A 12,822-nucleotide genomic window follows, 5' to 3' on the forward strand; every position below is an offset into this window, starting at 1 on the left:
AAAAAGTAACTGAAGTTGCTAAATTTTTACTGGACCAAAAGGCTCCAGTCTAGAATTAAGCCTCCGGTGAGGTGAAATGTATTTTCAACATACTGAATAATACTTTCCAAATAGCCTTGCGTTTACTAACATTTCAGTTGCAATTTTTTTAGCTTAAAAAAGCCAACGTATTGGAACCCAGTTGCATCCAAAGGAACCCTAAATCAAAGATATAATTCGATTCATTTCAAATAATAGTAACATTCAAAAACTCAAACCAAAACCAAACACTACCATTTAAATAAATTTTCTATTTTTCAATTTTGTTCGGCCCTACTAGGAGAGACATCACTAAAATATCCAACCCAACAAAACTTTCAAGTCAGATTAGCTGAATTAAAAAAAATGATTATTTGATTAGATAATATTAAGTATATCATTAGTACATGCATCGTTAATTAACCAAAAGAAATCACCCTGGACAATATAAATTCTTGATTTAAAGATTTATAACTATTATTTCCCCATCTCCTTTATGGATTTATTGTACTGCCACGATGCCATGCGATATGATGATGGGAAAGGTTAGGGATAATGTTTTCACGTATTTCATTTCATTGCTCATTTCCATTAATCTATTTCAGCTCTTAATGATCTAAATACGAGAAAGCTTGGTTTTGACGGAATTCAAGTTTGAGAAAGTTCAAATCCGTAAAAATTCGCGATTCTTTTATTTCAAATCCGCCTAAGTGTTTGAATAAATACTCGCAAAAGTATTTTATTACTCAAGAATCAAGTGATTACAAATGAATGGGGTAACTCTATTTACGGTTGAGCTCTCTCAGATCTAGTAGTACAATTTAAATTAGATTGACGGTCAATATTAAAACTTATCTATAAGATGAGATTCCTAAGAGATTTAAGCTCCATACATTCTTATCCCTCAGGATTACAAAATATTCGCCTTGGTAAAATATAAATTACTAGAGTGTTTACATATTCTCTAAAATGAGTAGAGAGGCTTTAGTCTCTCTAAGTAATAGGTCAGTCCTATCGCATTGAATGACCCTAAATAAACAAAATGGATCATCAAATGGTGCCTTGGTCGTGGGCTCCTTCGCACGGTCCATGACATTCTCCACCACCTATTCTCACAACGCCTTTATTGCGTCTGACCACCTCTAAACATACGAACATTTAGAGTAAAAAAATTGTGAAAATAAATCGATATAAAATTAGAGCGGTATCTGCAAGCGAATAGGTAAAATTATAATATAGAAGTGTTACAACGGAACACCAGTAAGTATTTTGAGGATTATACCAAAGGGATTGCAGATTGAAGAATTTTATTATTAAATTAATTACAAAAAATAATTAATAATCTAATTGAGTCACAAATTAGTAGTGTGAATCCAAATTAAAAGATTAATTAAGCTAATTAAATTAATTGCTCTAAATTAACCTAATAGAATTTCCTATTCCTAGTGTCGACAATGCGAGTTCTCAACTTATGATCGATTAATAGATAAAAGATTAACTTATTTTCGTGGTCGTAATTAACTTCAAAACTCAGTTTTTTATTAGAGAATTAGTTATTACCTAGATAATATTACCTCTCGACCTCTACTGCCTAACTAATCAACCAATACAAGCTTATCTCTTGGCCTCACTCTCCTCACTAGGATAAATACATGATTTACTTGGTAACCTCATCTCTCGATCCGTTTACCTATATTACTTCCTAGGCTTGTTAAGCGTAGGGCTTAAAAACACGTGCATTCATATAAACAAGTGATTGCAGCTTTACACCAATCCTAATTGTTGCAAATCACTCATCCCAAAAACATCACTTACATCAAATATAAACTCTCCAACAAATTGTTTAACACCAGTGCAAAACACACAAAATAAAGTTAATAAAATAAACAACCAAAAGCACTCCACAAAACACACCCATGTGTGCGGTACAACAACCTATTTGTAGGCTTAACATGGCAACTTCCCTTATCAGCTTTGTGAAGATAAATTCATCCTTTTAGTTGCACAATAATTCTGGATAAAAACCTTCAATCTTTATCCCAAGATAAAGCCTTATAAACCAAGTAAAATCAATAGATAAATCACCAAGGACAAAGGCTTAAAAGACGAGGATAAGTCTTAACGGATAAGGCATGTCGATCTCGTAGTTTTTTCAATCATCCAAATCCAATTACCATGGTTTGAGATGAAACATGTTCTAAGATTCATTTGCTTATGGAGAAAACGTCCACGGAGGTCTAAATAAAAAATGCTAACATCCAACTCTATCTAAGCTGTCTTAAAGTCTTGTCCAAACAATTGTTTAAACAGGTTGTTTCAGCATCAACACTAAATAGCAAAAAGCTCAAAGCTACCAATCTTTCCTTCACTTCCTTTCCAAATCCAATCAGCAATGTATAGGATGTGATGGAACATGTTTTGAGACTCATTGCTTATGAAGAAAACAATTATGGAGAATCAAGTCAAAAAGCCCAAATGCAACTCGACTTGAGCTGTCCAAGAGTCTATTGTTTAAAGGTTTCGATGGATAGTTTGTTTAAATAAGGAGTTGTTTAAACAAGATGTTATGGACAGCTTAGCAAGTTGTCTGAATAAGAGTTGAAACATTAGCAAGGAGAGAATGAAAGTTCCAACACACACATATATATAATTATTAATTAGTCCAAAATCAAACCCAAATTTACTAATTGATTTGATTAAATTGGCTCGATGAAGAATTTAAAGGAAAATAGTATATGTTGATAAACTTTGACAGATGAATTTCTTGAGCCTCCTCATCAGGCATACTGAGTCACAAAAGAAGAATTAGGGGCTTCAATTAGGTCGAGGATGGCGGCGGCATATATTATGCATGTGAAGCAGATGCACAGTTTGAGTTTGCACCATCTTCCCATACATCTTGCTATGTTTACATGGGACAGATAAGCGGAAAGGAAAATGGGAAATTTGGTTTTATTTATTTATTTATTTCTTTCTTGTTAATATTTGATAAGTTGTTATTAATATAATTATTTATATCCTCCTGTAAGCGTTTGCAAGCTTAAAAGTAAAGGGGGTTGAGAAAATCAATCTTTGGTTCATTGAGAATTTTGTAGGCTGAGATCATTCGGTAAGATGTTATTACTGATTGAATTGCTTCTTACTATTGTAACAATTTAGAGTTTGTAAGTTTAAACGAGGAATCCATTATAGGAATTGAGAATTGATGGGATAATGAATAGTTTATGCATGGGTTTAAAAAATTCATTTCCCATTTTATCTCCTATTTGCTTTTGTGTTAGAAAAATGCCATCTTTTCTATTTTCTTTTTTTCCTTTCAACTTTTTTTCTCTTTTCATCCATCCATCCATCCAAGTACATCCTAAGATAATAAAGTACTGATCAAAACAGATCTCAAAAGAAAATTTGCAATGTCTTTTAATTGATGATCAAACTGGAAACACTGTCAAATAATCAATGGCAATGGATTAGTAGTCACTTTACAAGAAAAATTTCCAGAGGAAAAGAAATGTGATGGCCCAAAATCACAAGGCTGAAAACCCCAAAAAAGGAAAAAAAAAAAAAAGAAGAATTAATATGAAAAAAAATCAACAAAGAGAATGAGGAAAATGAATATTCCACGATGAATGTACAAAAATTCAAACGGATATAGAACAGAGATCCTCAAATACTTGTCTAATGTTAGGCCTCTCATTTACAGGAAGAATACACTTGAGTGATATGGCTAGCAATTCTTCCATCGCTTTCGTGTGTTCTTCCCCACCTGCAATGTCTCTATCAATACAGTCCATTCCCCGCCCTTCTTCATCACACAATTTAACCCAATCTGTCAGATCGACCGCTCCTGATTGTCCCGATATTATGTCTCCCGCACTTCTTCTCGTTAACAATTCCATCAGGATCACTCCAAAAGCATACACATCTGCCTTCAGTGATGGGACTGGTTTAGATGCAAGAGCCAGCTCTGGAGCACGATATCCAAGGGCTCCCAGATTCAATATCTGCTCCGCAGTGCCAGTTGGTGTCATCAGCCGGTGAAGGCAATAATCAGTGATGCAAACATGGTAATTGGAGTCAGTAAGGAGTATATTCGTCGGTTTTAGGTTTCCATGTGCCAGGCCTCTATTGTGGAGGTATAACAAACACCGAGCAACTTCTACGCCAATTTTCAGTCTTTGGCTAAATGACAACGGGGAGTACCTCCGAGGAGTAGTCTCTGCAGTGCCACAGACACGTATATATTGATCAAATGAAAACATAAAAGCAGAATCTTGATGCATTCATGAACACTTGCAACATAAGTACATAACCTAAATTGCAAGACAATTGTAATGAAACCCTGCTGCTCATCTTAAGAGTCAAATCAATTTATGGCAACAATGCCCGGTTGTAATAAAAGCTCTAGCCATGATAGAAACCTAACACTGTGAACCACTTGCAAATTTAACACTAACCTTCACTTTTTGTTACTGACTTGGTAAAAGAAAAGCATAAAGCTTCATTCTAATAATGTAAGCCAGTGTGAATAATCAAATAAAATAACAAACATCTTCTCTTTGACTAAGTCACATTTCAAAGAGATGAGACCCTAGTCTATTGTTTCAACCTTTGTAACAATGTAATTTCATTTGATTATGAAAAATTTTAAGAACTTAAACCTATTGTTTTTAAGACCAAACGTTTGAATATTTCTTCCACATTTAGCCTGTTACTCTCGAACTCTGATAGATGTTGCAATTTACCAATTAGGTGACCATAGAGGAAGATTCCATCATTTACGACAATCAAAGATGAAGTCCTGACAGGTCAATGACACTGCAAACAATCTTTTCAACTTCCAGCTCAATCTTTTTGCAAGGCAGAGAAACAGAATGGTAATGGGGATGTGAAAAGAGCTGAGTTTAAAAGATGTTAACCTATAGGACTAACATATCAGAGGCATTTTTTATTGTTCTTCCACTCAAAATCAGATTCAAAGCATCTCTATTTTTCTTCCTCTCAAATTAGTGCAATCATTTCTTGCCTACTGCCATGTTGTTTGACCTCCAAGATTTTGTACAAAAGATTTCCCCGTGCTGATTGATGACAAGTTCATAATAGGTTATCATTTGAAACAACCATATCTATTCTCCTTGAAGTAGAGGCATTTGATTCTATTCTAAAATCGGTAACCAACATTGATGCAAAGATATAAGCACAAAACCACAAGAAATCTTACATGTAACAAAATATCACCCAACTCATACTTGGGGTGGTAAAGTCTATAGCATCAGTACTGGCAACCTAAAATGATTATAGAATGATTAAGATCACCAAATTTTAGATTTAATTGACCACCTTATATAAGTGACAGAAATTATTGCTACAAGTTAGGTTCATTTGACACTGATCTAACATAATTTGATCTCCATGTAGGAGATCAAAATCCAGTTGCGCATCAGCACATCACTTGCCTCTCCCATAGCTAGTTCAAACGAATCACAATAGACCTCAACAGTGACCTCATACATTCATCGATACACATATTATCCTCTTTAACCTCATAATCATTTGATGGCAAACTGCCCTATAGGTAGAGCAAAACACAATTCAAGATTATATTTCTAGATCCTGCTACAGATATGAGAAAGTGATATTACGAGACAACTCCCCAAATCCCCATGACATGCACGCTAATACAGTGTTCATATTGAATAAGGTGATTAATTTCCTCCTGTCACAACTGAGGTATGACAGCACTCAGCAAATATTCCAAGAACATAAAGCTAGAAATATTTCAAAAAGAAAAAAAAACACTCATCACAAATGTGCTGGCTAAAGTAAATTTAATATGCACTATCTTGACTTCAGTGTCACCATAACTTGCAGCAGCTAAAGAAAAACAAAGGACTAACAGCACGCCTATAAATATTAACATGCACAAACAATGACCAAATCTAGCACAAAGGTAGAAAAAGAGATGACAAAGAAGACCACAAACATCATAATCCATTTCATAAGATAACTTCGAAACTTAAAGGAAATAAATAGCCAACAGGCACTAGGACTTAGTTAAACAATCACAAACATTCAAAAGTTAAAAGAAAAATTAAAAGCTCTTACCATAGAGATGCAAAGCCAAACTATCACAGTCAATATAATCTGCTAGGAGAAGTCTCTCTTGTTCCCTCGGCCCCCAATAGTATGCTCGGACGGGGACAAAGTTAGGCTGCCTTACAGATCCTATCTTTTTTACTTCCTTAGCAAATTCTTTCTTATTTTTAACCAACCCTACACGCAACCACTTCACAGTCAACATATGCCCATCACGCAGAGTAGCTTTATATAGAGTTCCATGGCTGCCTCTGCCAAGAACTTCTGCTGGAGCTCGAGATAACTCCTCAATAGTGAATTTTAAAGAAGTATCCAGAAAGAACAATTCTCCAACCAAACGATCTGGTGAGTACACATCCAATATCGCAGGCTGTTCACATGATTCTATAAAATGTGGCGATGATGGTAATGGAGAGCCTGGGGAGGATTTCCTCCCAGATGTTGTTGGCTCATTATCTAGAAGATTAGTATTCACATAAGCCGAAGAGGTTGTGGCTCTCTCAGGTGCATCATGCTCAACAATTTCAGCAACAAATTCTTGCCGTCCAGACAATGACCTAGATTTTGAAGTAAGCAAGTGATCATTTGAAAAGCTCAACGAAGTTTGTGGTGTTTGAACATTAGAGTGGAACTTGAAAACAGAAGGTCGGGAAAACCTGCCCAACTTAGCATCACCTACAGTAGTTGTTTCACTAAATCCACTTCTTCCACGAAATTCTTTAACTTGCGCTCGGTGATAAGCCAATAATACAAAAACAATCATTACAGCAGCTACAACTGAGGCAACAATAATTGATACTCTAACATTGCTCTTTGAGTTATGATGTCCTGCATGATCGGGGGGCTGAACTTGAGCAGAGTTTGCTGATGGCATGCCATGAGGGAAAATTAGCAACCTGTTTCCTGGAGAAAATGAAGATAGAGGAAAGCCTCTCAAATTTTCCGGAATAGGACCTGACAGATCATTATAGGACACATTAAATCCATTAAGACTGGTCGAAAGCCTGTCAGGGATTTTTCCTTTAAAGTTGTTTCCAGATAAATCAAGGTATTCCAGATTACTAAGTTTGCTTAATTCACTAGGCAGCTGGCCTGATAAGTCATTGTTTGCAAGATTCAGCAGTTTGAGGGCAGCTATATTACCAATCTCTGAAGGCAAACCACCAGTCAAAGAATTGTAGGAGAGATCAAGAGACTCCATTTGCGGATAAGATGACATAACAAGTAATTCATTAACACGTGAACCTTGAAGAGGAATTACTCCACTTAAATGATTTCCTGAAAGATTCAGGCTTTTCAATGTTGTAGAAGTGAAGAAACTACCAGGAATAGGCCCAGTGAGTTGATTAAAACTGAGTTCAACAACAGATAATCTTGGAGAGGTAACCAATAGAGGAGGCAATGCACCGGTAAGGGAATTATTCCTAAGATTTAAGGTGTTTAAGTCTTCAAAGTGAGACAAGTTTGACAGGCTTCCTGACAACTTGTTTGAACTCAAGTTGAGAACAACCAAAGAGGCTTCCCAGTTCTCCATAACAGATATATCACCAGAGATCGTGTTGCCACTTAAATCGACTATTTCACAGCTTCTTAGAGATGAAGGCAAATCACCAGACAACTGATTAGAAGAAAGGTTCAGAACTTTCAAAGTTGTAGAGTTAATTACACGAACTGAACCTGTACAGATTTTGCAAGATATAAAATATCAGATAAATTCGGATTTCTGTACATTCAGATGGGCTCAGGAGAATTTCAGTGAGATATAAAATATCAAAAAACTTAAGATATGCATTCAGCAAATGGGCACAGGAGAATTAGTGCAACATTAATTTACTCAAAGAACAAACACTATAGGGATTCAAGGTTGACATAGCAAGAATATTTACCATCAATGTAAAACTAACACAAAGACTAAACTACTGGTTTTTGCTACAGTTAAATGTTTCATTTATGGGACTCAGTGATTCGCATTTGTCGGATATCCATGTACAAAAAATCTTCTAAACTACTGGTTTTTGCTACAGTTAAATGTTTCATTTATGGGACTCAGTGATTCGCATTTGTCGGATATCCATGTACAAAAAATCTTCTGCATTGAGTAAATCACTACAACAAAACACAAGAAGATTAGAGCAGATCAAAAGATGAATAATTGATACACTCCTAGAATCCCCTTAAGCAAGCATTGTATCTCATTTGAAGTAGTCTTGAGCATGTTTATGACGCAAGAAGAGTGCATCACACTTTCATCGAAAGGCAAACAGTGCATATAAAGCAACAAACAAACAAAAACACTTTTCTTCGTTTTCACTCTAGGGCTTACAGGAACAGCCATGATGCCTTTTTATTTTGAACTTTTGTATTTTAAAGATCCCACAACTGTTTTATTGCAAGATGGAGTGTTCAACTTTACATTCAAGTAACCAACATGAATCAAGAATCTTTTTTTCCCCCACATTTTTTAAGACCATGAATTACAAAGAAGAACTTACAATCTGACTAGAGGATCATTATTACACCCAAAACTCAATCCCCCAAACTCATGAAATAAAAGAGAGTAGCACTCCATGAAATCACTTCAAGTTCGTATAATTCTAATAAAACTCAAATATTAGACAAGACAACTAGTAAGTACAATATTTCAAACCAAAAAGGCACAAAAAAGGGACGTGCATGTTTAACTATCATTGCTTTCTCTGGACACAAACAAAGACATTACTTTCATGGAAAATCATATTCCATAAAATGAAATATTAGCATTAACTTGTATCGTCAAATAGCATCCATGAACAATTAGTAGCCCATTGACTACATATTCAAACTTCATTATAAAAAATAAATAAATAGAAAAAAGGAAACGTAAACAAAAAAAAGCAGTACCCGTAAATCCATTGCGACTGAGATCCAACTCTTCCAGCCGAACAGAACCCTCTAACAACTCCACTGGCACCGGGCCGAAGAGCTGATTTGTTCCCAACCTCAAAACCCGTAAACCCGGCAACGACCCGAAACTTGGCAACGACCCAGCAATCAAATTATCACCCAAATCCAAAACTTGCAAATTCTTAAACAACCCAATCGCTTCCTCTTTGAAAAACCCACCATTCAACTGATTGTGACTCAAGTTCACAAAGCGCGCTGTATTGGCCAAACTAGACACATTTTCAACTGCCACAGACAGGCCCCCATAAAACGCGTTATAACTTAAATCAACGTGTTCAACATTCCTTAACTCAGTGAATAACTGGCCTATATCGCCTCGAAGCGCATTGTTGTGTAAATCTAACACTCTTAATTGCTGTAAATCTCGGAACCCAGCCGGTAACCCACCGTCGAACTTGTTACCCGACAAATTCAAGTAATTTAACCCGTAAAGGTCCGTGATCCGTCCAGGGATCGTGCCGATGAACTGATTATTGGACAGATCCAAATGTTGCAGAGAGGTTATCGACCCCAATGCGGGTGCGACCCGACCCGTGAAAGCGTTACCTGACAAGGAGAGGTTTTGGAGGTTCTTGAGGGGAGTGAGAGTGTGGAACTTGAGGTCTCCGACAAGGCCGAGACGATCTAAGTTGAGGGAAACGATAGAACCAGAATTGGGGTCGCGGGTGACGCCGGTCCATGAAGTAGGGTCGGGTCGGGAATCCGGATCCCATACGGAGAGTACCTTATCAAAGGGATCGGTTTTGATGCCTTTTTTGAACTCGAGTAAAGATCGGAGCTCCGACGGGTCGAAGCCAGATGCAGAGGCTACTCCCGAAAACAACAGTAACAAAAGAAGATAAGAAGAGAAAGCGAAAGAAATAGAGAGATTCATTTAATTCATTGATTAGAAAACCCAGCAACTGAAGCTTTTGCGTGACAGACAAAGAGCAAGTTAGGGTTTTCAGAGGAGAGGGGAAAAAAACCTCAATGGGATTTGTTTTTTTACTAAATTCAACAATGGGGGAAAGGGGATAGAGTTAGAGAAAGATGGCTGGTGGGAAAATGGTAAGTACAGTCTGTAAAGGCCTTACAACTTACAACCTTAGCTAAGAAAGAGAAAGAGGGAGAGAAATTGTCGATTTTCTTTCCATTTTTAATTTCTTTCAGATTTTGGTTTTGCTTGCAAGAGTATATGATAATATGCTAATAACCTTCAACTACTCACTGCTGTTGTTTTCCCCCAAATCTCGCTCACTTGTTAGAACTTACGTGGCTTTTTACTAAATTACATTCATGGTACTCAATTATTACTAAATTTATACTTTGATTACTAATTTATGAAACTTTACAATTTAATCACTTAATTATTCGAAATTTATCATTTAAATTATCTCTTTATTAACTTGCTAACAAATCTCAACATGAGCTGTTTAATCACTATTCCTCATATATACTACTAATTTAATTATTCAAAATTTATCACTTAAATTATCTCTTTATTAATTTGGTAACGAATCTCAACATGAGTTGTTTAATCACTATTCATCATATATACTACTAATTTATGAAAACTTACAATTTAATCACTTAACTATTCAAATTTATCATTTAAATTATCTTTTATTAACTTGCTAACGGATCTCAACATGAGTTGTTTAATCACTATTCCTCATATATACTACTAATTATTTTACCCATGTGTACTACTTAAATAAAAAAATATATTTTTAAAAAATTTTAAACGTTTCACTTAGAAATTTATAAAAGTATTTAACAAAATAAATGTTTCATTAATTAGTTTAAATATATTATATTAAAATGATTTAAAATTAAATATAATTTTTATGTTCTTAGATATAAAAAATTCAAAAGTAACATTGTAACATGAAATTGATAAAGAGTTTATAATTTAAATAAACAAATGTGATGTTATCTTTATTCCAATGATTTATAAATTTGATTGATTGATTTAATTTAATTAAAGTAAATATAAAAATAAATTAAAATTAAATGTATATTAAATAATTAAATTCGTAAATGTGATTGATTTAATTAAAGTAAATATAAAACTTAAAAATGAAGGTATATTAAGTATGTATTAATTAATTTTTATGTTCTCGATTCGGCCCAAATTTTAATTAAATAATTTTTATTTTTAAATTTAATTATAAAATATATAAATAATATGAAATTATATATTTTATTATTTTAATATTGTAAATTATTAAAAAAGGTAAAACAAATTCTCTTTTTATCAAAGATTACACCATTATTTTAATATTAGCTAAAAATAGGTAAAATAATAATTTTTCTTATTTAAAAAAACAAATGTAGATTAAAATAATAGTTACTTTATTGTATTTATTAATTAATATAATTTATTATTAAAATATTTTTAAAATGAAATCCACTTTAAATATAATTAAAAAAATATTTTGAAACTCTGTATGTATTATTTCCTTCACTAAATAAAATGCACAAACAACCTTTGAAATATCTTTTAAATTTTGCATTTGCATGTAGTTATTATAATTTTAGCATTAGTATATGTTTTTGGAATTCTAATTATATTATTCAAAATTTTAAAATTAACATTGATTTGATTTTAAAATTACCAATATTGCTTAAAAGATTCTTACTTGAATCCCATTAATTTAATCGTTTATATTGTTTAAAATGGAAAAACAGTAATTGCTCAATTATCATGTCTTCTCTTTGTGAAAACACTGGTAATGAAGATTCATCTGTGGAAGGTTTAATTCTAAAAAAGTTCAATTTAGAGATAAAGATGAGATTACGAACAGTGATATGCTGATCGATCTGTCCGTTGAACAACAAATCTCTTGGAGAGACAAGCTTGTAGGGCATCCTTCCAAAACTGTTAGTAATGACTCAGAGGAAAAGGAAGACTGTGACTTCCTGGAAGGAGACATACAAAAGTCTCTTGTAAATGTGGTTCCCTCTATTAATTTTTCGGATAGGATCCACTAAATTCTCATCAAAAGGATGGATAATATAGTGATTGTAAAACTTCTGGGTCGTAATATTGGTTTTTCGGTTTTGTAGAATAAAGTTTATAACTTGTGGAAACTCTCGGCACCTTTTCACCTGATGGATGTTGAAAACGGATATTTTCTGGTTAAATTCCAGAATAAGATCGATTGTTAGAAGGTTCTGTCTGAAGGTCGGGTCATTTTTGGACAATACTTGAGAGTTCAGCCTTGGACGGTGTCCTTAAATCTGGCACAGGCCTTTCCGAATGTGGTGATGTCATGGATAAGGCTTCTCGGTTTGCAGGGTATTTATATAAACACAAAATTTTGATTGAAATAGAGGGATTGGTTGGGAAGGTGGCCAAATTAAATATGAACGCATACAGTAGGGCAAGAGGTCACTTTGCCCGAATGGTTGTTTACGTTAATTTGGATAGGCCTTTGGTGTCCCAAATCTTAATCAATGGTAAAGCACAAAGAGTGGAATATGAATTTTTACTGTCGATTTGCTTCCATTGTGGAAGATATGGTCATGTGAAAGGGAGTTGTACCTTTAGAGTTCCTGAACCTAACGCGGGGAAAGAGCCAACACCGTCTGAGGTGGCACCGGAAAACCATAATATACTTGGAGGAGTGAAGCGGAAACTATGGGCATTGGATGCTTGTGGAAAGGAAGCCAAGGCAGAACACTAGGGATTTTGCGTAGAAGAATGCTGGAATTTAGGGGAAGGATATGGAAGGTTCTCGGTTTAGATCCTTGCCTGATGGGATTTTGAATTCAGAATCAATTTCT

General features: G+C 34.5%; 1 protein-coding gene across 1 annotated transcript; it reads right to left on the reverse strand.

The window, feature by feature from the left end:
* Window positions 1-3,411: 3,411 nt before the first annotated feature.
* LOC105804275 (probable inactive receptor kinase At5g10020) lies at window positions 3,412-10,225 on the reverse strand. Its single transcript, XM_012636804.2, has 3 exons — window positions 8,992-10,225; window positions 6,121-7,788; window positions 3,412-4,234 (listed from the first exon to the last, which is right to left on the reverse strand). Exons 1-3 carry the CDS (start codon window positions 9,926-9,928, stop codon window positions 3,657-3,659), a joined length of 3,183 nt encoding a protein of 1,060 aa, XP_012492258.1. The 5' UTR covers window positions 9,929-10,225; the 3' UTR covers window positions 3,412-3,656.
* Window positions 10,226-12,822: the final 2,597 nt, after the last annotated feature.

The sequence above is a fragment of the Gossypium raimondii genome, chromosome 11 (assembly GCF_025698545.1).
Source record: "Gossypium raimondii isolate GPD5lz chromosome 11, ASM2569854v1, whole genome shotgun sequence".
NCBI lineage: Eukaryota > Viridiplantae > Streptophyta > Magnoliopsida > Malvales > Malvaceae > Gossypium > Gossypium raimondii.

What these genes read in the sequence shown, in the direction of transcription:
- LOC105804275 (XM_012636804.2), bottom strand. Translation starts at nt 9,928, where the DNA reads ATGAATCTCTCTATTTCTTTCGCTTTCTCTTCTTATCTTCTTTTGTTA. An exon ending in CAGTCGCAATGGATTTACGG is followed by an intron (nt 7,789 to 8,991) that starts GTACTGCTTTTT and finishes AAATCTGTACAG; the next exon opens with GTTCAGTTCGTGTAATTAAC. An exon ending in TTTGGCTTTGCATCTCTATG is followed by an intron (nt 4,235 to 6,120) that starts GTAAGAGCTTTT and finishes GTGGCACTGCAG; the next exon opens with AGACTACTCCTCGGAGGTAC.